The sequence below is a fragment of the Bos javanicus genome, chromosome 21, assembly GCF_032452875.1.
Source record: "Bos javanicus breed banteng chromosome 21, ARS-OSU_banteng_1.0, whole genome shotgun sequence".
Classification (NCBI taxonomy): domain Eukaryota; kingdom Metazoa; phylum Chordata; class Mammalia; order Artiodactyla; family Bovidae; genus Bos; species Bos javanicus.
In genome coordinates this window covers 23,625,109-23,649,804 of record NC_083888.1, presented here as the reverse complement: position 1 = coordinate 23,649,804, position 24,696 = coordinate 23,625,109, and the positions used below count along the sequence as shown (strand labels likewise).

The 24,696-nt window shown below is 41.2% G+C and overlaps 1 protein-coding gene across 2 annotated transcripts; it reads right to left on the bottom strand.

Moving 5' to 3' along the window:
- Positions 1-3,229: 3,229 nt before the first annotated feature.
- Positions 3,230-24,696, bottom strand: SAXO2 (stabilizer of axonemal microtubules 2). 2 transcript variants are annotated; one of them, XM_061394514.1, is made up of 5 exons: positions 24,518-24,696; positions 23,753-23,819; positions 21,875-22,054; positions 15,538-15,740; positions 3,230-8,497 (listed from the first exon to the last, which is right to left on the bottom strand). In XM_061394514.1, exons 2-5 carry the CDS (start codon positions 23,779-23,781, stop codon positions 7,554-7,556), a joined length of 1,356 nt encoding a protein of 451 aa, XP_061250498.1. In that variant the 5' UTR covers positions 23,782-23,819; positions 24,518-24,696; the 3' UTR covers positions 3,230-7,553. The 2 variants fall into 2 exon arrangements, with proteins under 2 accessions (XP_061250498.1, XP_061250497.1); XM_061394513.1 differs by lacking the exon at positions 23,753-23,819 and having other exon boundaries at positions 3,233-8,497; positions 24,518-24,694.

Here is a 24,696-nt window from a genome sequence, read left to right as displayed (position 1 = left end):
TTTGTGTCATTGCTTAGATTCCACTCATAAATGACATCACATGGTGTTTGTCTTTCTTCTTCTGACATTTCACTTAGTATGATAATATCTAGCTGCATCCACATTGCTGCAGATGGCATTATTCCATCCTTTTTTGTGTCTGAGTAGTATTCCGTTGTATATATGTACTACATCTTCATCCATTCCTCTGTCAATGGACACTTAGATCGATTCCATGTCTGGCTGTGTGAATAGTGATGCTATGAACATCGGGGTGCTTGTATCCTTTTTATTTTTAGTTTGTCCAGTATATACCCTGGAGTGGGATTGCTGGATCATATGGTAACTCTTGTCAGTTTTCTGAGGAACCTCCATACTGTTTTCCACAGTGGCTGCACCAATGTACATTCCCACTAGCAGGGCAGGGGGCTCCCTTTTCCCCACACCCTCTCTAGCATTTATTTGAAGACTCTTTAATGATGATCATTCTGACTGGTGTGAGGTAGTTCCTCACTGTAATTTTGATTTGCATTTCTCTAGTAATTAGGGATGTTGAGTACCTTTTCCTGTGTTTATTGGCCATCTGTATTTCTTTTTTTGGAGAAATGTGTATTTAGGTCTTCTGCCTATTTTTGAATAGGTTTTTTTATGTTGTTGTTGAGTTGTATGAGTTCTTTGTCTATCTTGGAAATTAAGCCCTTATTGGTTGCATCATTTGCAAATATTTTCTCCCATTCTGTAGATTGTCTTGTGTCTGGGAGGTTTTGATTAACTGGTTTAGTGTGAAGCACTTAGCAGCCTGAGTCATAGCAGATGCTCACTCTGTGGCTCTTCCTTCCTCCTCCACATCGTGAGTTGCTGGGGGAAATGAGATGACCCTGACCATTGGCTCAGTTTCCATTTTGAGCCTTCACTAAGTTTTGTCAATGTAGTGTCAGCTGCATTTCCTATTCCCAACACAATTCCAGCCAGAACCATTCTCCTTGAATGGAAAATGTTCAGAACAGCCACCCTGATTCTCAACAGAAAACCTAGTTTCCAATTTTGTTCAGAAGATAGAGCCCACACACTGATTGATATGTATCATCCCAGATGTTTTACTATGCACGCTCAAAGATATATTTATATTACAAACACACAAGGTTTGTGCTTTCTTTATAATAAACAAGACATATTTTGTATGAAACTTGTTTTTTTTTTCCTACTGATCAATATGTTATTGACTTTTCCCCCATCTGAGTACATAAGGGTCACTTCATTCTTTTGAATTGTATTTACTATTACCTCATTCTTGTCCATTGCTGATGGACATTTAATTGTTTCTGTTTTTTGCTATCACAAACAAATGCTGCAGTAAACATCCTGGAACATATATCTTTATGCCTAAAGGGTAATACTCTTATAGGATAGATTTTAGATGGACTTAAATTGACAGACGGAGAAGGCAATGGTACCCCACTCCAGTACTCTTGCCTGGAGAATCCCATGGATGGAGCCTGGTAGGCTGCAGTCCATGGGGTCACTAAAAGTCGAACACAACTGAGCAACTTCACTTTCCCTTTTCACTTGCATGCATTGGAGAAGGAAATGGCAACCCACTCCAGTGTTCTTGCCTGGAGAATCCCAGGGACGGGGGAGCCTGGTAGGCTGCCGTCTATTGGGCTGCACAGAGTCGGCCAAAAGTGACTTAGCAGCAGCAGCAGCAAATTGACAGACATGCCTATCTGGATACTGCTAAATTACCATCAAAATGTCTCTACCAACGGTATATGAGAGTTCCCCTTTTTACCAACTTTATATAGGTTTTCAGTGTTTTAAAAATTTTGCCAATCTGATGGATGAAAATTTATATCTTAATGTAATTTGTACTTTTCTGTTTGGTATGTCTTTTGGCTGTTTGTGTTTTTTCTCTAACCCATCTTTCCTTCTTTACTGCCAACCCACTCGACCTTCCTCTTTCCCCTCCTCCCTCCATTCCTTCCTCCTTCCTTCTTTCCTTCCTTCCATACATATATGTATAAATGGGCTGAAATCCAACACTGTCATTATTTTGTTGCTCAAATCATTTTATCTTTGGCCATTGGGAGAGTTAAAAGACTGACTGCATATAAACTAGTGCATGAAGGCATGCATACACACACATGCACATGCATGCATGTGCACACACATACACACAAGTGCACACATGCACACACAACTACTTTTCTTCCATATGTATGAATTTACACTGAAATCCTGGATGCCAATCCAGCACCATAAAGGTCATGATTATAGTAAAAGTATAATATGATTATACCTTTTTCTTTTTTTGGCAACTTCTTTCTCTCAGAGGGACAAGCCCGGGGTGCATTATCAGCAATGTATTTTTCTGGTTTGACTTTCATATACACATCAAGTAGTCTCAGAATTGATTTTGCATACTCCCTGTGAAAAGAAAAAATATGACCAATGAGAATGTAGAGTGGTTACATCATTCTTTCTGTCTGTTGCCTTAGAGCTCCCAAGCAGAACCCTCTTCCAGTGTAACTCAGGTCACTCCCTTTTTTCCCGCCCCCTTCCGTGTGGTTATAGCGTTCATCTGGTGCAGTTATTCTCCTTTGTCACAGTCTACGTGCCTTCTTGGGTTCTCCCCACCTCCTGGGTGATGGTTTTTATCATTTGATATGCAGTCAAGTTGACTCCGTGGTTTACGGTTCTCGTGTGTGTGTGTGTGTGTGTGTGCATGCATGTGCACTCTGTTGTGTCTGACTCTTCGCAGACTCCATGCAGAGTAGCCTTCAGGCCCCTCTGTCAGGGCCTGTGGAATGAGGATGTGTCAAATTGTATAAACATTAATGTACAGACTTTTGTGTAAAACTTAGGTTTTCATTCTTCTTTGATAAATACCTAGAAGTGGATTTCTGGCTCATATGATAGGTGCATGTTTAGAAGAAACTGTCAAACTGTTTTCCAAAATTTATGTTCCCACTAACAACATACAGGTGTCAGCTGCTCAAATCCTCGTCGGTACTGAAGATTGTTATGTTTGTGTCTGTACGTGTATATGTGTGGGCTTTCCCAGATGGTGCCAGTGGTAAGGAACCTGCCTGCCAAAGTAGAAGACATAAGAGATGCAGGTTCATTCCCTGGGTCAGGAAAATTCCCAGAGGAGGGCATGATAACCCACTGCAGTATTCTTGCCTGGAGAATCCCATGGGCAGAGGAGCCTGGCAGGCCACAGTCCATGGGGTGGCAAAGAGTCAGACATGACTGAGCGACTGGGCATCCATGCATGTGTGTATGTGTATTTTGTAGCCATTCTAATAGATGCATAGTGGTGTCTGACTGGGCTTCCCTGGTGGCTCAGATGGTAAAGAGTCCACCTGCAGTGTGGGACACCTGGGTAATAGGTGTCTCATCGTTTTCCTCTGAATCTCCCTATTGACTAGTGATGTCCATTTGTCAGGTTTGTGTGTCTGTGTGTATTGTAGCTATTCTAATAGGAATATAGTGGTATGTCATTGTAGTTTTAATTTGCATTTCCCTGTTGGCTAATGATGTTGAGTATGTTTTCATATACTTCTCTGTCATCTTTTATGGATTGAACTTTGTCCATTCCTCCTCCCCCCCCCCCAAAAAAAATGTCTAACTCCTAGAATGTGACCTTATTTGGAATTAGGGTCTTTGCAAATGATCAGGGAGCAATGAGACCATTAGGGTGTGTAACATTAAGGTGGGTAAAAGACCTGAGTCTGGGAACATCAATATGACTGGTATTTTTTTTGGTGGGGGATGTGGACCATTATTTAAAATCTTTATTGAATCTGTAACAATATTGCTCGTTTTATGTTCTGGTTTTTCGGCCATGAGGCATGTGAGATCTTAGTTCCCTGACCAGGCATGGAACCTACACCCCTGCATTGGAAGACAAAATCTTAACCACTGGACCACCTGGGAAGTCCCATGACTGATAGTCTTATAAAAATGGGGAATTTGGACCCTGGTGCCTACACATAGGGAGAAGATGAAGGCAGAGATTGCTAAGCCAAGAAACACTGAAGGTTGCCAGCAAAGCTCCAGAAGCAAGGGGAAGAACAGAACAGATTCTCCCTTGCAGCCCTCAGGAGGAACCCGCTCTACCAACATCTTGCCCTTGGACTTGTAGCCTCCAGAACAGTGAGAAAGTAAAATGGTTATGCCACCTGCTTTGTGAATCTTTGTTACAGCAACTTTAGCAACTAATACACCATCTGTGTATAATCTTTAGTGAAGTAGCTGTTTAGATCTTTTATCCATTTTCCCTCTTAGAGTTTTAAAAAGTCTTTTTTAAAAATTTAATTTATTTTAATTGGAGGTTAATTACTTTACAATATTGTATTGGTTTTGCCCTACATCAAATATTCTGGATACACAGCCGTTGAAGTCTGTGTTGGAGATGAAGAAACAGGGTTCAGACAAGGAAGGCACTGTATACCAGGTCACACGCGTTAGTCTGTCTGTGGAAGAAACTAGCGTCTTCACCCCTCTTCTGGCTCCCATCTTCCAAGGCTTGCTGACTGTCAGCATTTCCTGGCCATGCTTCCTTGCTAACCACTGTAACTCCCTAATGGATTCAAGTAAAGAAGTCTTGTTGGGGATACTGGAGGTGATGGAGACACAGACCTGTTTACCCTAGAGAGCAGCTGGCAACCTGTGTGTGCTGTTGAAGGGGATGGGGATGGTGACATTGGTGAAAATCCTAAGTCTGTGACACAAGATGAAAATCTGCATGGCCGTGTAAAACAGCACTGAGTGGAGAGAGAAGACTAGGTGAAAGTTTCTTGTTGTTGTATTGGATACTGTGACCTTCGAAAAGTATATTATCAGCACTCTTTTTAAACAGCTTTTTTTGAAGTTTGCTAATTTAGGATTACCAGGTTCATCTTCCCTCTCTTTGATGAATGTTCAGAGGTCTCCTCGTCCCCTCACATTACCAGGCTACGCTCACACAGAGACTCTCAGGGAGGGCCTTGTTTGTGTCAGTCGTGTCTGACTCTACAACCCCATGGACTGTAGCCCACCTGGCTCTGTCCATGGGATTTCCCAGGCAAGGATACTGGAGAGCGTTGCTGTTTCCTCCTCCAGGGGATCTTCCCGACACAGGGATGGAACCTGCATCTCTTGTGTCTCCTGCATTGGCAGGAGGATTCTTTACCAGCTGAACCACCAGGGAAGCCCCAGAGAGGGCCTTGGGTAGTTTTGTACAAAAGTCTATATAAATCAGATGTTTTACGGGGCTGGGGAATGGGGATCCCCAGCCTCTGACTGCTGAACACCACTCTCCATTCTTCCTGCCGCCTAGTTTTTGTTTTTTTTCTTTAATCATTTTATTGTTTTAGAACAGTTTTAGGTTCACAACAAAATTGAGTGGAAAGAACAGAGAGTTACCCTGTGCCTCCTGCCCCCACACTTGCACAGCCTCCTGACCTTGAGTAACCTGTGCCAAGGGTGTGGGTGTCAGAATGGGAGGCTTGACCTTGACACAGCATAATCACCCAAAGTCCATGGTGCACGTTAGTGTTCACTCTTGGCGTTGTTGTCCCTCCAGGTCTTATGAATGACAGAGCCTTTCTTTCTAATTCTGTGGTCTTATTTTCCACAACAAGGATATGCAGGGAGACAGGGTAGAGACGGGATGGGGTGGGGGTGAAATTTCCTACTGCTTTTTGTCTCCCAATGTTCCCCATTCTTCATCAGATTCATCCAAGTTTGGCTTAGTGGAAACTCATTCTAAATCTGGCAGATGGTTAAATAATATGACTAGTTTCCAGTGCTTTTAAAATGTGTGACTGTGTGTGTGTGAATTATGTATACCTTAACCTAGAAAATACTTTCTAAACAAGGTCTCCCAGAGAAAATTGGTTGTAGAAATGATTTCATGAAAATTAATTTAGTGATACTTTATTACTAGATACATATAATTCAACATAATTTCCCCTAATAAATACAAAAGTAAGTAAAAACAAATTACTGCCACATAATGAAAAATACTTTAACCAAATGTTGACAGACTTATTCTCAGTTATGGATATATATTTTGAAACAATTCTAAAACTACAAGACTAAACTTTTAAGATAAAATAAATCATATTACCCCAAAAAACACCCAATAAGAATTTATTCATGGGACTCCCCTGCCAATCCAGTGGTTGGAACACCACGCTTCTGATGCAGGAGGCGTGGGTTCGATCCCTGGTCTGGGAACTAAGATCCCACGTGCGGCATGGCATGGCTGGGGTTGGGGGAGAGAGTTGCATTCATTAGGGAATGTTCAGCATTTATATACACAGTCTGTTCTGTCTACTTCACTCGGTGCCACCATTTCTGCCCTCCCTCCCTTCTTGGAATTGCTCTTCACACTGGAGGAGGAGGACCTAACTGTGCTCATCCTGAGCCTGGTTCTTCTTCTGTACTGTGATTCTGGGAATGGCAATTAGGTGCATAATTGCCTGTGGTTACCCTAAACATTTTCTTCAGAGCTGCTGGTCATTCTCTAAACTTCTGCAAATGCTTTTTCCTTTTTGGAAATAGTGTATTCAAACCACATTATTCCCCTACCCACACTCTCCATTCTCTGTAACAACTTCTAGGGTGCTTGTGAAGCTTTAGAGGTGCTCCTCTCAGAAATCATACTCCTCATCAGCTAGAAACAGGCTAGGTTATTCTACAATCCTTGCTACAGGCCAGAAAGGGAGTACTGAGTAGGGAATTCTCCTAATATGAAAATGGAGGAACAGGTACAAAAAGAGATTAGGTGACTTGTGAACAACCCCTGATTCTTGGTTTGCACTCTTACTTTGTGGATTTCAAGGCATCACAGGACCTGATGCTCAGAGCACAGTTTCTGTGAGATAGGCAGAGCAGACATTCTTTTGCAAATGAAGACACTGAGACTCGAAGACAAGAGTCACTTGCCTAGGGTAACACAAATAGAAATTAACATCATTGGAACTGTGAACTCAGGTGCTTCCATTTCCAACCCACGCAGCCTTAGATTTCCACCTTAGGGTGCCTCTTACTAACTTGAACCCTGTGAGGAGCAGTGCAGCATCTTAACAGCCACCAATGAAAACCTGACTCAGGGAATACCTCACAGATGCTTGAAGTCTAAAGAGAAAAATACTGTTGTCTTGAAAGAAGAATCCGTGTGTCATTTTCCGTGGTGCTCTAGAAAAGTCCTAAGGCACTTGATGAATGATAACACCTATGTGAATAACCATATACTTGACGTAAGTATAAACACAAGTATAAATTATAATAGATTGAAACAAGTTACCAAACAGTATGTTGGGATTAAAAATAGTTCTGATGGGAATGTACATAATTTAAGTCTCAGAAAAGCATACTAAAGAACAATCTTGGTTAAAATATTAATTCGAAATGGATTTAAAAATCCTGATTTCCTCTGACAGATTTTCTAAATTTCTTGTTTAAAAATTTTAAAAATGGTTAGTTTTCACTTAAAAAAAATTTTTTTTCCTACTATAGAAAATTGATTTTGTCCTTGAGAACCCAACATGATGTGAGTTCGCTTCCTTTTAAACATGATTTGAGAATTAGAAGGCCTTCACCGCGGGAGCGATCTTGCGGAAGAATTTATGACCTTGGGAATTTGTAGTTTCAAACAGGTAGCCAGGAGGGGAAGGGTAGCTAGCCGGGCAGGTCTCCAGTTTCTTGGGCATATACTCCAGAGAGTACGTGGTGATGTCGTCAAACGGAAGCGACCTCTTCAAGGGAGCGTCCGCAGGTTTGCAGCTCTCGGTGGCAATTAGTTCATGGGGCACGTAATGAGACCTAAAAGTGCTCAGGCCATCGAATTTTCCGGATGGGCTGGGGATCTGCGGCTCCTGCTTAATGGGTCCCTGACGGCAGCTTTCCCATGCTGGGAAATCTTGCTTCGTGGTGCTCTTTCCTTGGAAAGGAAAGTTATGATTTCTCCTACGAGAAGCAGGCCTGATGGGAAGCACACGCGTGGCCTGATGCGGGACATAGTCGAGGTGGCTGGTGCTCTGCAGCTGCATGGTGCCTGCGGGAGGGACATACTCCAGCGCTTTCTGTACTTGCGGTGCTGGGAGTGCCCACGCTTGAAAGCTGTCCCGGAACTCGGTGCTTCCTTCAAATGGAGCGTCCTGGGCCACTCTGGTATGTGCAGGTCTGCAGATCTTTGCCGTTTCACCGACGAGACCCTGAAAGTCGCATCGGTGAGTTGTGAGGTCCTCCAAGGGTTGGTCGGGTGGCTTGTAGCTGTCTTTTGGCCTTGCCAAATTGAATTCTGGTCGATGAGGCACATAATCAAGGCGATGACTTGTGTTACAGCTAAAGGGGATGGTAGAGCGTTCGACCGCTGGACTGGGTTTACAGCTTTGTCTAGGCTTTATCTCCCGAGGGACATAGTCATCCTGAAACGTTGTTGAATTTCCAAATCTCACAGTAGGGGGATAGTAAGTTTGTTGTGGCTTGTAGAGTTCACTTTTCTGAATGTCCCAAGCTCTATAATCATCTTAAAAATTTAAAAGAGAGAGAAAGCATTTTTAAATACTGAAGACCACCACCACCTTCTAAAAATCATGACTGATTTCTCTCATTGCCGTCCTTGCATTTCCTTTAGGTATCTCAACACCAATTAAGTAGGCAGTTCCACTGATTTCCCCTCAGATTTATTCCTTTTTTCCTTCACTTCTACTTTGCTCTTCCTATCTCCCCACTTTAATACACACAACTTTCCACTTTCAGATTCTTCTGATATAACATGGGAATGGAACATCTGAGCCTGACTGTTAATTGTTTTTGAAAACCGATAAGGTTGTGTTTTGGGTGAAGACAGAATTTAGGAGATTAGGGTTGTGTTCCCAGGAACTGGTTGGGATTTTTGTTATAACATGCTGAAGTGAAGCATAAAAGCTAGGGATTAACATAAAACCAAGGGCCCTGCTGTGTGCACAAGAGTGATGTGGATATTACTCCTTACTTTGGGGGGACTCCTCAAAGTAGAGAAAACTTCAGCTCCACTGTACCCCTGGAAGCCTACAGGACTCCCTGAGCAAATATTCAGGGTCCAGGGTAACTTGTACTATCCCGGGAGGAGCACTGGCTTCAATTTTCCTCCTTGGGAAATGGGCTTCATCTGGAGGTGAGGGGACCAGACTGAATGCTCTCTAAAGTGTGAGAGACTAAGTATGGAATTTAGAAATGAACATCAGGGCTGAACCTGGGATTTCGTGTTAAATACCTAAATTCTTCTTCTTGCAGCTCACCTAGACCATGGATGGAAAACTGAAGTGCTTATATTTCAACTGAGGTTTATTTAGGCTTTCTGTTTCTAGATGAGAAAGGGAGAAAGCTGAGAAATACTATGGAATTGACTTCACCCCAAAATACGTATCTCTAAATACCAAAAATCAATTTCTAAGAGACAGAAGATATACATGATAAAGAATTAGAGTCTAGGCTAAAGGCCATGCAGTATTTATTCGAAAGGCAAAAGTTCAAATGCTTCTTCTGTGGATACTTCTTTTGAAGAGAAAAACTTCTCAGTCACGGGCATTTCTGCCAAAATAGCCATGTTTTTGACCAAATAATGATTACTCCCACCACCTTCAAGCTATTGATGTTTGAATGAGAATGAATAACCTAAGAGCAGGCAACCTTTTGGATAGTAGAGACCTGGTAAGAAAAGATGATCTGGGTCATGCACATTCTTGGTCTTGTGAACTTACATTTGAAAACAAATTCAGATACATGTGGGAGAAGAATGTGAAAGGTGCCATAGAGCAGAATTGGAGAGCTATGGTGGGCTGAAGACTTTGCAACAGACTGATAAGGAAACAGTGACATGATACATAGGCAGAGAAGGCGAGACCTTGAGGGCGATCAGAGAAGATGTGTCCAGGGGAGTGAGGATGCTGTGAGAAAAGCCAGCTAGCTCATGGCGGTGGTGGGCTGGGCAAGGGGTAGTTCTCCTTCAAGCTTCCTCTGCAAGCGATAGTTTTCCAATTCCACGTCACATGAAGCTTTACCACAAACTCTCTTTTTCTTGAGTCACCATGAAGGAATCTCTGTTGTTTGCTACAAGTATAAAATTATAGCACTATTTTTCAGTAACTAAAAGGAAACCAGAGGATGTTAATGGAAGGTCTATGGTTCAATATAAACATACAGGGAGACCCTTTGTTGCCAAAATGTCTACAAAAAAGATGTTAATTTCATGAGAGAAACTAAACAGAAGAGAATATTCTCCCTTACCAAAAAAGTTTGGTTTTCAAAAAGGAAGCAAAAATTCAGAGAGACGAGGTTTGATAGCAATGTATTAATTCCAGAGATCTGCATAAAATTGGTTTGCCTCTTTTAAATATCCCTATGTTCATATACCTGGAAATTTATTATTTTCCTATAATATTTATTAATAACATTCTAGCAATACCTTTAAAACATCATGGTCTTTATTAATGTCATTGGTTCTTAGTATCTTATGACACTTATGGAAAAAAATCAAACATAATGCTGCCTACATCTAACAATGCATCTGGTCATTTGGCAACTCCAGTACTGCACTTGTTAGATAAGGGCCATTCAGTTTAGTGTGGAGCTCGCTTTCTTCTAAACAGCTTTAAGCCCATGAGGTGCTTGCATGTGTTTGCTCATCATGAACATCCAGATGCAGAGCTCCAACTCCATCCTTACACAGTGAGCTGTTCTGGGTTCCTCTTTGAGGACAAAAGTCCTCAGTGGCACATGCAGTTTCTTTCTCTTGGTAGTTGGGGCTCTGTTCTCTGTGTTGTCTTATGGCACCAAGAATGTGGGACCAGTTTTCATAAAGTCAGGGGGCTCCATCCTTTCTTTCTCAATCCACACATCATCAAACTTGTCTCACAGTTTTAATCCTACCTGTAAGTTGATGACTCCCAAACTTGAATCTCTACTCCAGACTTCCCTTGAAATCCAAACCAACATACCTATCTTCCTCCTAGACAATCTCTATTCAAATGTCCAAGAGGTAAATTGAAACTTAGTTTCCCCCAACTGAGTTCACCATCTTGCTCAGACTCATTTTCCCTAAATAACACAACAATAAAACACTATTTTGAATTTGGCATCTCATGTAAAGATTTCACCCAGTTAATTTTCTCTCCCTCAGTCCCTTCTCTCTGTTTCAAGTCATTTTCAAATCCTGTTTATTTTACTATCTAAATTATAAGTTTTTCCATCTGAGGCAATCATGCAATGAGTAGCAACCTGATGAAATCATCAAAAATAAGAATAAGGAAATAGAAGAAAAAATATTGTAAAATAAGGTTCTAATAGGGTTTACAGCAAGATCCTTATTTCATTCTTGATATTTGTAGTTAGTGTCTTCTTATTTTTCTCCTTGGTCATTGTGGTTAGGGTTATTCAACTTTGTTATCTTTTAACAGAATCAGCATTTCATTTCATCAATTTTCTCTACTGTTTTTCTCTTTACAGACTCATTGATTGCTGCTCTTCATGCTTCTCTCTGGAATCATTTTCCTTCAACCTGAAGAACTTCCTTTAATTACTTTTGTAGTATGTATCTGCTACTAACAGATGTTCTCCTTTTTTTTCCTTCCCTAAAAACCTCTTTATTTTACATTATTTTGAAGGATATTTTCACTACATATAAAGTTCTAGGGTTCACTGGGTTTGAAATTCTCAATTTCTTTTTCCTTTTAACATTAAAGATGTCATTCATTGTCTTCAGGCTTCTATAGTTTCTGGTGACGTTAAGTACATTTCTAACTTTTCTTTTGTAGATAATGTGTAGTTTTGCTCTTACTACTTCTAAGAAGTTATCTTTACTTGGTTTTCAGAAGTTTGATGACAGTTGCCAGACATGGCTTTGTGTTTATTTTGCGGTTTGATAAGCTGCTTGAATCTGTGACCTGAATTCCTTCACCAATTTTGGAAATTCTTTGACCATTATCTTTTCACTTTCTGATTCTTCATAGGTCTTATAAGTTTTTATTATTTGCTGCAAGTTATGCATAAGAAAATCATAGAAACTAAAATCAGTGTTACTTTCAACAGAAGACAGCTTGCTCTTCCCTCTGTTGAGCAGATAGGATGTGGGGCAGACCACCTTGATCCAATCAGGAACTGAGCGAGACTGGTGTTCAGTGACATCTTCAGTTAGACAAAGTCTTCCTCTAATCACGAATTTCTTCGGACAAGACCTGTGATGTGTTTGTAGCTTTGCCTTCATTCTAGTGGGGCTTTGTCTTCCAAGCACCTGTTCCCAAGAGAGACTGTGGGACATTTCTGTGACCTCTTTCCAGCCCAGTCTTCTAGCCCACCATGCCCCCTCAACACTTAGCAAACACCCCACAAGAAAACCAGCCCCGCATCTGGGGTACTTATAGATTCTAATCTGTCATACCTGCCTATGTGTGAGGTTCTCCACTGATTTCCCTTTCCCCTAGAAGAGTCCCCTGCTTATGCCACCCCAATCTCCAGCCTCGCCTAGACTTGACAGATGCTTCCAGAGGAGTGAACAGTTGGCCACCTCAGCTCATCTAGGAAGGACTACTCCATCTCTGTAAATTTAATTCTTTGCTTCTATTTAAAAAAATATTTTTAAAGATTTATGTATGTTTTTAGCTGTTTCAGTGGAGGTTATGGCTTTCTGCCATCTACTATATCCTATCTGGTAGCAGAACTCAAAAAAATTTTAGTGGCTACTAGAAAAATGTTAAGCTCCTCAGTCTGACAACCAAAACGTCACAATCATAACCTATGTTTTTGGAATTAGACACCAATCACTCAGATCCTGAAATTCTCTGGTCCACACCATGTTCACTGAATACCCTTTTATTTTTCTGGCTTTATGACTTTTTTGCTCATCTCACCCTAGTTTTTAGGATGTCCCTCCTCTTTCCATACATCAATACTTACTAGTCTCTGATGCATTCTCAGACTAGCCTGCAGTGATATCTTTTTCAGTCTACATTTTTGAAGCACTAATTTTTTCATAAATTTTCTAGTGAATCATTCCCCCCTCCTTGTGATATTTCATTTACTTCTTGTATGACTATTTAATTTTTCATGCTATATTGCTCTTTTTTTCCTCAACTGTAAAGTTTCTAAATGTCAACAACCCTGCTTCATTCAGATCTCTATTCCTTGTAGTGCCTGGCACACAGAGGAGTAATCCCTAAAAAGTATTTATCAAATCAGATACTGACCTATTTTCTTTATGTGCACTTTAGTCTGAATAAGTTTCTAAACCAAGGCTGCTGGGGGCAGATAGATTTCTGTCTAAGAGTCACCAGTTCCATAGAGCCACATCTCCAGAATCTAGATGACACCCTTCTCACCATCTTGTAGTTTTTGTTTTTAATCATATCCCATTTCCATCTGCCCTCTGTTCTCTAACTGTTAGGTTATAGTGAGAGGCTCTTCCCATTGTGATTCCTCTTCAGCTACAGATCTGTCCTTATGGAGGGATCTACAGAGCCTGTAGTGTGGTCATCACACAGGATGGTAACATGTCCCCTTGGCCCATAGGTTTTCTTGTCTCATGCTCTCAACCCGGAAATACAAGGATAACTTTTCCTCACTAGGAAAGACCAGGAGAGAGGAGGCCAGAAGGAACCCAGGAATCCTCAACATTGGATTATGGGAATAGAAGTACATGAATCTATAGGAAGCCCAGGTAATGAGACGCCAGAACTAGTATTGGATGTTTGAGTGTGTGTGCGTGTGCGTATGTTACATGTAAATAGTCAAGGCATCCAGGATTATCAATATTATTGTATTTTAAGTGAACTTTATGGAGAAAAAAAGAAGAAAATCTTACTATGGTTGTTTAAAAGACCCAGTACAAACATTTCACCAGTTTTATGTCAAATTATTACATAATACATTATCTCCTATGCATACCAATTAATATATATCTTAGCAATTACTATATGCTGTATTAGATTATAAAAATATATTTGTTCACTGTATGTGAAAATCTTTGTGAAAGTTGCTCAGTCGTGTCCAACTCTTTGCGACCCTATAGTCCATGGAATTCTCTAGGCCAGAATACTGGAGTGAGTAGCCTTTCTCTTTTCCAGGGGATCTTTCCAAAACAGGTCTCCCACATTGCAGGTGGATTCTTTACCAGCTGAAGGACAAGGGAAACCCAAGAATACCAGAGTGGATAGCCTATCCCTTCTCCAGCAGATCTTCCTGACCCAGGAATCAAACTGGGGTCTCCTGCATTGCAGGCGGATTCTTTACCAACTGAGCTATCAGGGAAGCCCTGATATGTTCACTGTATGTGTTGTCTTAAAAATTTGTTCTTTGTATGGTGTCTTATATGCTCACAGCTTAAAAAAAAACCAACAAAACAAAGAACATTGTTTGTGATGTCCCTACTGAGCTGACATAGATCATAATATACTAATTCTATATACTTTGGAATGTTGTTTGGTCATTCAGTCAAAAAGAGTGACTCTTTTGTGACCCATGGACTGTAGCCCACCAAGCTCCTCTGTCCATGGGATTTCCCAGGCGAGAATACTGGAGTGGGTTGCCATTTCCTTTTCCAGGGAACATACACTTTACATACCCATTAAACTGCTAAGAGTGGTGTTTAAAGAATAAGTGTGTATTCAGTTATTATCTATTTAAAATATAAATCATTACTGTTATTGTGGATGGCATCACTTTTATAAAAAGGTTTCATATTAGGACATAGCCATTCAGTTATATCACATACGAGTGAAAAGACTGTAAGCCTAAATATGCAATTATGTTATTAACAAAAAATATAGAAATAGTATGAACTAACCAGATAGCCTATTTTTGGAAAATAAAGAACTGCTCAAAGCAACAGTGTTGTAAGACCAGATTTATTTTTGGAAAGAAACTGATCATACATCTTCCAGCCCCTTTCTCCCTGCAGTTGGTTGCCAGCAGGCAGAAGATATTCCATGCTGGAAGACCTAGAGGATCAGGTGGCCTGTGGGGAGCCAACATTGTCTCACTGGGTGAACACGCCTGTTTTATTCTGAAGTTCAGTATCAGGGACCATCTGCTAATAGAGGTAAGTGTCATCCTCTATCCCAGCCTTTATCAGTATAAAAGGCAATATTTTGGTTCTCTCCCTGCTAACTCTTTTGGTAGGTTCAGAACTTGAATGGTGAAGAGGGTTGCTATTTATCTGACTTTCTCAAAGGCTGCAGTACGCTCCGTAGTTCCATACTGGGAGGAAAGGAGAAGTACCAACTCAAAATGGCATAATGTGACAAATAGGACATAGTGCTTGTTCAGTAGTATCCTTTGTTTTCATGGTTTAAGATAAAGAAAACTAAATGGCTGAATTTAGACAGGAACCCAGGTCTCTTAACTCTCAACCAAGCAAATGGTGTTTTTTCCTCACTATACAATATTATTTGGACAAAAGAGAAAGAAGTTTTCTCCTAAGCCTTAGGGATTTAAGTTTGGCAATCTGCCAGAATTGCGATTTGATGTTGGATGTCAAAGCTGAAGGTTAAGTTTTTGTTTTTTGGCGTTTTAATTTTGGAAATGGCAAGTTACCTTTATAGGTTGGGACAGTGTCCAGCTTTCCTTTTTTAACTTGTTGTCTCTCCAGAGGCCGAATTATCACCACAGGCTGCACTTTGTAAGAATTAAAATCCCGTTTGTAGGTGGTGCCAAGATCAATCACCCCCTGTTTTGGTTTATATTCTTCTGGTGCATGGCGAGGCTGTTTGTCTATTTCATAAGGACGATAATCTGACCTGAAATATATAAGTTTGAAACATAGCCTCACAGGTTCTTTTGTTTTTAACTCTTTCAATTTAGTAGAAAAGTTTTCAATACTTTCACTAGAAAAGTCTAGAAGATATTAAAATGGTGATGGTTGGTAAACTCCTTGAAAGAGATTATTTAATTCCTTTATGTCCTACCCAGTGACTAAATATCTTAAGAAAAATAAATACTAAAAAAAAAAAATTCCCAGTTTTCCAAACATCTTTACAATGGATCATTGGTTAACTGGATCTTACAGAAATAAAATAAAATCTTCCAAGAATTGAATTTTTGGTCTAATCTGGAAGGAAATCACAGGTTAAAGGTTTAAATGAATCTGAAGAAAATTTAACTATATCCCCTGGGTCCACTTTGTCAAAACACTTATTCATCCTATTAAAGACTCTAATGAACTGTTTGGGTGTGCTGTCTTTTTGTTGAGTCATGCTGTCTTCCCACTCATCATTAAATAATCAGTTAAAGGAGTCAAGTACATCTGACTCTGGCCTTTAGACATCAGTCATATTCATAGCATGGATGTAAGTCTTACTTAACTTCTGATCCCCCAGCAGCTCTTGCCAGGGATGGGGGTCATAGGGTACACTGGCCACCCTGGGCATTTGATAAACATTATGTTATTGCAGACACTGAGGCCGTCTGTTGAATTGGACCATTCCAAGACCACAGACTTGGAATGTTAAGACCAGCTGGGCCCAAATCCTGGCTCTGTCATTCGCTACATGTATTATATTGGATAACTTCACCTGTCTGTTCCAGTTTCCTTATATATAAAACAGAACCATAATGTCATCTACCTCATACAGGGTTCTTTTAAGGACTGACACATATATGCATGTACAGCATACACATGACTGTTTTGTACACATAAAGAATGATTATTTTGATTACTACTACTATTACTAAAAGTCTTCCAAATTGCTTTCTTTTCTTTGGCATTGACTTCCTATTGACGTGTCTATTGGCATTTCTTTTCTATTGGCTGTGGTCACTTATTTTATGATTTATTCAAACCATTTTTTTACTAATCAGTATTTTCTGTATGCAGTCATAACCTCCCAAAAACAAAACTCACTGAATCCCTTCTCTGTTCACAATGTAACTTCTTAGACTTGTCAACTCACCCCTGTCAATCCACTTCAACCCACCTTGACCCACTTCAACCTGGTTTTTCAGCACAGCCCTCTCTAGTACAGTTTCAAGGTCCACAGTGACTTCCATATAGTGAAATGCATCAGACAGTCTTAGTCCTCATCTTACCAGAGCTCTCCAGTAGTAACTTTCATTATTGACCATTCTTTCTATTTCTGGAAATCTCTTTCTCCCTGTCTTCCTCACTATTTCTTCCCAGTCTCCTATGTCGCTTCACCCTCTTAGACTCAGTCATGAAGTGCTAGAGTTCCTCAGCACTTGGGTCTGCACACTCTCCTCTGCTCATCGCATGTTCCCTCCTGAGCACAGCTCCCCCACCCCCACAGCTGCCATCACTAACTAGATGGAAATGCCTCTCAAACTTACATCTCTGCTTAGACCACTTCTCTTAGATCCAGACCAGTTTTCACAAGGCCTCTCAGATAGTCAACAGCATCTCAAAATGTACTATACCCCTAATCAAAATATTTCTCCCCAACAAATCTGGCCCCATTTGCTTGTTCCTTATCTTAGTGAATGGCACCACCACTTCTTCAGCTGCACAGTCAGGAACCTAGACTGACCCTTCATGCTTCACAGGACTGAATCCGTCATCTTGTATGTCTTCTGCAATGGCAGGCAGGTTCCTTTATCACTGGTGCCACCTGGGAAGCCCCTTCATGCCTCACCTTCCTCTTAGTTTATCACCACCTCCTATCAGCTTTTTCTCCTAAATCTCTCTTAAATCTAACTGATTTTCTCTGTCTCACCCACCACCCTGATATTCTAAGCTTTTGTAATAGCTCACCCACATCAGTTCAGTAGCTTCCTAAACTCACTCACTAGAGAGAGAACTAGTTTCTTTTCATACCCCCTGCAACACACACACACACACACACACACCCCAAAAAGAAACCCTCAGTGGCTTCTTACTGCTCTAAGGCTATAGGAGAAACAGCATGGTCCCTTCCAGTAGCTCCAACTCACCTCGTGCTTCCTCTGCCCCTGCTGGCCTTCTCCTTCCTGCTTCATGCTGCTCTCTGCCTGGAAAGCACTTTCTTACATTCTTAATCCAGTTAAGTGCTTCACAGCCTTCAGATTTTAGATCATTCTTCTCATTTCCCTGATAAAGTCAAGCCTCTTATTCTGGCTCTCAAGTTACCTGGTGCCTACCCTTCCTAGATTTGATCACTGTTGCAATTTTATACTCATTCTGAATGATGTTTGTCACTGCCACCTCCACTAGACTGCAGCGTCTGTAAGCACAGAGATCAGGACTGTTTCCGCTCATCACGTATCTCAGGCACCAAGCATAGCGCCTGACACTTAACAAAGGCTTGAGAAATACTATTTAGAAAATGAACAACAGTAGACATCACATACCTCTCCTTCTCAAGATATCTGAGTTGTTCTTTGCCCTTCCCAAATACCAGCTAGAGAGGAACAGGCTAAAATGCAATCAGGAAGTGGAAGAATCAGGGAGAGGACAGAGGAAGCTTAGAAGTCTTAATTTCTCTTGTTAAATTAGTTATATGTTAGAAAGTGTACCTCCAAACCCAAAGCAACTTTCTATGGAGACATAGTGAAGGGTAAATGCACTCTTACTCATCTGATATATCCTAAAACACTGGACATGTCTGGACTCAGACTTTCAGGGCAGCCTTCCTGTCAACTCTGGCAGTCATTGATTGTGCTACAACTGTAATCCTATAAAGGACCAAAAGTCCTGAACAAGTCCAGACATCTGCTCTTTACAGTCTCTTCCTACAGTACAGAAAAGTATAGAACAGAATGACACATTAGTTTTTAATTGTGCAGATGAATCAGCTGCTATCTGCTGCCTAGTCAACATCGTCAACATGAGGGAGTCAAGCAAGAGTTCCAAATCCCTTGAATGAGGTCCTTGGAAATACTTCTGTTCTTAGTTGCTAAGTTGTGCCCAACTTTTATGCGACCCATGAACTGCAGCCTGTCAGGCTCCTCTGTCCATGGGATTTCCCAGGCAAGAATACTGGATTGGGTTGCCATTTCCTTCTCCAGGGGATCTTCCCAACCCAGGGATGGAACCCGAGTCTCCTACAGGCAGATTCTTTACCATCTGAGCCACAATACTGCTAATTCCCTAGTCAAAATACAAAGAAAAGATCTAGTGTTTTACTAAGTGGAAAGAAGATTTAAGAAATGGAAGGTTTCGTTTTGTTGGTATATTTGAATCTGTATTTAGTTTTATTTTATTTTTACTATTAAGGCTACTTGAACAAGGCAATGGAGAAAACCCAGAATTGAAAAGCAATTGACTTTTTAAAAGAAACATGTGGCAGATTAAACTTTCTTCATTTTTTAGAGTTGGTTACATGCAAAATCTTTATTCAACAAATATGAATATTGTGAACTTTATTTCAAATCTCCATTATGAATCACTAAGGCATCAAGGAAGAAAGGAGTAGAGGTGGAGAAAAAAGGAGTAGCTTTTCCCCTTGGCTCTATCTCAGCCAGCTGCTTAGTTCCTTCATCTCACTGACTATGATCTGGGATCGTCTTGTTTGTCTGATTTTTGTTTGGGGGCCGTTTATAGTCACAAGACTATAAACAGTGGTAGGGAAGCCCTTCTTTCCATTCCACATCAGACCCAGTGGACAGTCCAGGACCTGCCCACTGCATTGAGTCTGTAGCAACAGAATCACCAGTGATGCTGGTTAAAAATGCATATTCCTGGAATCCACTCCATTAGCTACTGACTGTTTTAGGTGGTGGTCTGGAACCTATAACTATAACCTTTCTTGATGATTCCAAATCACACAAAAGTCTGAGGACTATGGAAGATCTTCACATTTCTGGAAGAGCCACACACCTACAGAGGGAACCACAAGAGTTGCCTGAAATGTTAAAAGGTATAAGTATTGGACTAAAAGTTTGAAGGTCTCCACCTTTGCCATGTAAGTAAAATGATCTTTCTTTGAAATGAAAATGGATAATACTAAAAGTTAACATTGTTCGAGAGCATTTTAAAAACCCTAAATTATAGAAATCTGATGTACGAGTTCTTTGAAAGCAAGAACCTATGTTTATTGATATTTTTTGACGCCTTAGATTGTGCCTTGAATATAGTGTGCACATCAACAGGATAAAGAAAAGAACTGAATTGACAGAGATACAAAGGGATCAAAAGTGCAGAGCCAAGTGAAAAGTTGAGGCTTAAAAGAACTTTTCTGTCTTTCACACACTGAATAAATATTGAGCACCTACTATGAGCTAGTAGGCATGTAATAGGTTTCTGGAAATAGAATGCTGAGAGAAGAAGACACACAGTTCCTGCTTTCACTGAGACTAATCTAATGATAAATAACAGGCAGATACTTTCAGAACTTATATAGGGGACTTTTACCTCACCAAAAACTGGGTGTCAGAGAAGGCTTTTCAGAGTAATGATTGAGTTGAGATCCATAGGTTGAACCAACATAAACTAGGATAAGATGCAGGAAGAATTTCAGGCAGGTAAAATAGTATCTTGGAAGGCTATGTGACAAGGGAAATTTAGTACATTCAAGAAATGAAAAACATCCTATGGGATATAACCAGAAGAGTGCAAAGGGCATTACAGTGAAAATAAATCAGAGAAGAAAGTGGGGACTAAGCAATGAAGGGATTTGATCATATATTAAATATAATGGGAAAATACAAGAGCAGTTTTAGCAGGGAGGTGATAGGATTGGATCTGCATTTTAAAAAGGTCATCTTGCTCAACATCACTAATTATTGGAGAAACTCAAATCAAAACTACAATGAGGTACCACTTCACATTAGTCAGAATGGTCATCATTTAAAAGTCTGTAAATAACAAATGCTGGAGAGGATGGGGAGAAAAGGGAACTCTCCTCTACTGTTAGTAGGGATGTAAGTTGGTACAGCCACTATGGAAAATAGTATGGAGGTTTCTCAAAAAACTAAAAATAGAACTACCATATTATTCAGCAGTCCCTCTCCCAGGCATATATCCAACAAAACTTTAATTCAAAAAGATACATGCACCATCCCTATGTTCACAGAAGCACTATTCACAACAGCCAAGACATGGAAACATGTCCAGCGACAGATGAACAGATAAAGGTGATGTGGTACATGTATACAATGGAATGCTACTCAGCCATCAAAAGGAATGAAATAATGTCATTTGCAGCAACATGAGTGCAACTAAAGATTATCATAAGTAAGTGAAGTAAGTCAGAAAGAAAAAGACTAGTACCATATAACTTGTATGTGGAACCTAAAATATGGCAAAAATGAACCTATCTATAAAGCAAAAACAGACTCACAGACAGAGTACAGACTGGTGGTTGCCAAGGGCGTGGGGGAGGGGAAACTGGGAGTTTCGGATTAGCAGGTTGTAACCTATTACATTAATCTATTGGATGGATAAACAACAAGGTCCTACTGTATAGCACAGGGAGTATATTCAATATCCTGTGACGGAAAAGAATGTTAAAAAAGCAATGTCTGTAAGTGTATAACCAAGTCACTTTGCTGTACAGCAGAGATTGGGACAACATTGTAAATCAACTATACTTCAGTGAAAAATAAAATTAAAAAAAGAAAAAGGTCATCTTGGTCACCTAAAGTTAGAAAACAGATCAGAGATGCAAAAGCTGGAGTAGAAACAAACATAACCCTTAGGAAGTTATTGCATTCTGGTCACATTGGAAAGCAGACAAACACAGAGATTTTAGGAGGTTAAAAAAGAAATCAACAGAACTTTTTATGTTTCCCTTCTACATTCTCATTTTTGTCATTCTAGCTTAGTTGTCATCTTTCTGTTTTTCTCAAGTTGTGACTCAACCAGTTTCTTGCTTTTTAGATTGACTCAACTTAAATCAACTAAATAGTTTAAAGAGTTCAACTAAATAGTTTAAAGAAAACTTTATTAAAACCAGGAGAGTGGTGAAAAAATAAGTAAAGCAAATTGTTTCTTGATATTTACTTAAATGTTGTTATTCCTTCCATCTTGCCACGATATGCTCGAAATTCTTCCTTGGGCTTCAGACTCTGAGGTGGAAGAACACTGCCGTATGAAGGATATTTTTCCAAATATTCAGTTGTGGCACAAGACTCGCCAGAATTTTCATAAATCCTTGAGGTTCCATGTGGGCAATGATGTCGCCTATGCAAACATAAAAAACTCATCACAGTTTAACTCACATGAGCAATTGTATGTGCACACTGCAGAGGTAAATATGATAGATGGCAGTGTTGACTGATAAAGTGAAAGAAATAGACATTTGGAAATTTTTAGTTACATAGTACGAAAAAAAAAAGATTAAAATAGCAAGATGAAAAAGTAACAGACACAGGTCAAAACTTCCCAAAGGGGCCCAACAATCTTGATCCTGATAGACAGAGACAATGTATTAAAACATCAATGAGTTTGTTCTCTTAGAAGAGCAGGGATCTTTGCCCCACTCTATCACAGTAGCATATTCAAACGCAGAGACATTACTTTGCCAACAAAGGTCCGTCTAGTCAAGGCTATGGTTTTTCCTGTGGTCATGTATGGATGTGAGAGTTGGACTGTGAAGAAGGCTGAGCGCCAAAGAATTGATGCTTTTGAACTGTGGTGTTGGAGAAGATTCTTGAGAGTCCCTTGGACTGCAAGGAGATCCAACCAGTCCATTGTGAAGGAGATCAGCCCTGGGATTTCTTTGGAAGGAATGATGCTAAAACTGAAACTCCAGTACTTTGGCCACCTCATGCGAAGAGTTGACTCATTGGAAAAGACTCTGATGCTGGGAGGGATTGAGGGTGGGAGGAGAAGGGGACGACAGAGGATGAGATGGCTGGCTGGCATCACTGACTCGATGGACGTGAGTCTGAGGGAACTGCATGAGTTGGTGATGGACAGGGAGGCCTGGCGTGCTTCGATTCATGGGGTTGCAAAGAGTCGGACACGACTGAGCAACTGATCTGATCTGATCTGATCTGATCACAGTTGCAGGTGGTGGCCAGATCTCAAGAATTGGTTAAGTGAACCTTTCAATAGTGGCTCCCAGCTTTGCCAAGATTCTTATACCTCAAACATACAATTGAAAGTAGGAGTGGCACCACTGCTGAGGGGATTCTTAGAACTTCAGCAAGAGACATGTCAGTGGGAAGCATTACCAATGTTTAAAGCTCAGAGAAGATTCCTCTTGCTTTGGCAATGCCTCAGTTCTCTGGATCATTTAACTGCCTGAAGAAAAGGGAGCCTCCAACATCATGAAGACTGAAAATTCCTGACAGCTGGATGGGAAAGGAACTTGGGTTGGATAGAAATGAAAGATTAGAAATAATAATTAATTTTCGTGCACTTCAGCATTTTCAAATATGAATCAAATCCTCAAATGTTGATTTATCTTTTAATCCACATTGGATTATTAATTATAAACATTTACCATGAAACTAAGGGGAAAACTGCTTTCATCAACAGTCCAAGTGTCTTTCCTTTGGAGGAGATTACAATACCACAGGGCTGACATATTCATAATATTCATTGAGCAAACAGTGATCTAATCCCTGGGTCAACAGGGAAGTTGAGGAGGAGAAGACTATTTCTTAGGTGATGGGAGGTTGTCAGGCAGGACTCACTGACCAATTCTAGGTTTCAGAAAATCAGATTCCAAAGGAGCGCAGGCTGGATGGGCTTGGGAAAGAAAATACCGGTCAGGCAGGGGTAGGGAAAAAAAGCAAGGGATAAAAGAAAGCGTAACATGGGTCGAAAACTCATCGACTTGCACTCCGTTCTATTCTTCTGTTTCCTTTCATTAATTTTTAAAATAGTGTGGGGCATACACTCTCCCAGTCGAATCAGATCTCCCCTACTTACCAGCTTGACCTCCGCTGCTGCACAGGCATATAAATCCCCACTCTGGATGGCACTGGAGTTTGCGCCCCTGGATAGGAGCCCATGGAGAAGGCAATGGCACCTTACTCTGGTACTCTTGCCTGGAAAATCCCATGGACGGAGGAGCCTGGTAGGCTCCAGTCCATGGGGTCGCTAAGAGTCGGGCACGACTGAGAGACTTCACTTTCACTTTCATGCATTGGAGAAGGAAATGGTAACCCACTCCAGTATTCTTGCCTGGAGAATCCCAGGGACAGAGGAGCCTAGTATGCTGCCGTCTATGGGGTCGCACAGAGTCGGACACGACTGAAGCTACTTAGCAGCAGCATAGGAGCCCACAAATGCGTGCGTGCGTGCAAAGTCGTTTCAATCGTGTTTGCGACCCTGTGGACTGTAGCCCGCCAGGCTCCTCTGTCCGTGGGATTCTCCAGGCAAGAATACTGGAGTAGGTTGCTGTGCCCTCCTCCAGGAGATCTTCATAAACTAGGGATGGAACCTTGTCTCCTGGGTCTCCTAAGTTGGCAGGCGGGTTCTTTATCAAGTGCCAGGAGCCCACAAAGCAGAATTGCTTAACCCGAGATAGCTGGCGGGGTGTGCGGCCAGCATTCGGGGACCCGGGAATAAGTGAGGACGTCGCTGCGCCCGGGTACCCGCACCCCCGCGGGGCGGCCACTCTGAGGGCTTCGTCCCCGCAGCGGCCCTAGCTCACTTCCGAGCCCGGCCGCCGCCACGCCGGCCGTTCCTTACCCGCAAGTACAAATCTGACACAGACACCAGGTCTTCATGCTCCCGGTTCCTCAGCTCCTCCAAACTCCCAGCTTCCGCCGTTCCACCGCGCCCTCCGTAGTCAAGGCAACCGCAGGAGCCCTGGAGACCGACGCGGCGCCGGCTTCCGGCGGCGACAGAGACGCGCGCGGGTCAAAGGT

Excerpts from the sequence above, each read along its gene's own strand:
- SAXO2 (XM_061394513.1), bottom strand. The coding sequence starts at position 24,555 with ATGAAGACCTGGTGTCTGTGTCAGATTTGTACTTGCGG. Across the intron at positions 15,741-21,874 it reads GAAGGAATAACAACATTTAA|GTCAGATTATCGTCCTTATG; the intron begins GTAAATATCAAG and ends TATATATTTCAG. Across the intron at positions 8,498-15,537 it reads CACTGTCCCAACCTATAAAG|ATGATTATAGAGCTTGGGAC; the intron begins GTAACTTGCCAT and ends TAAATTTTTAAG.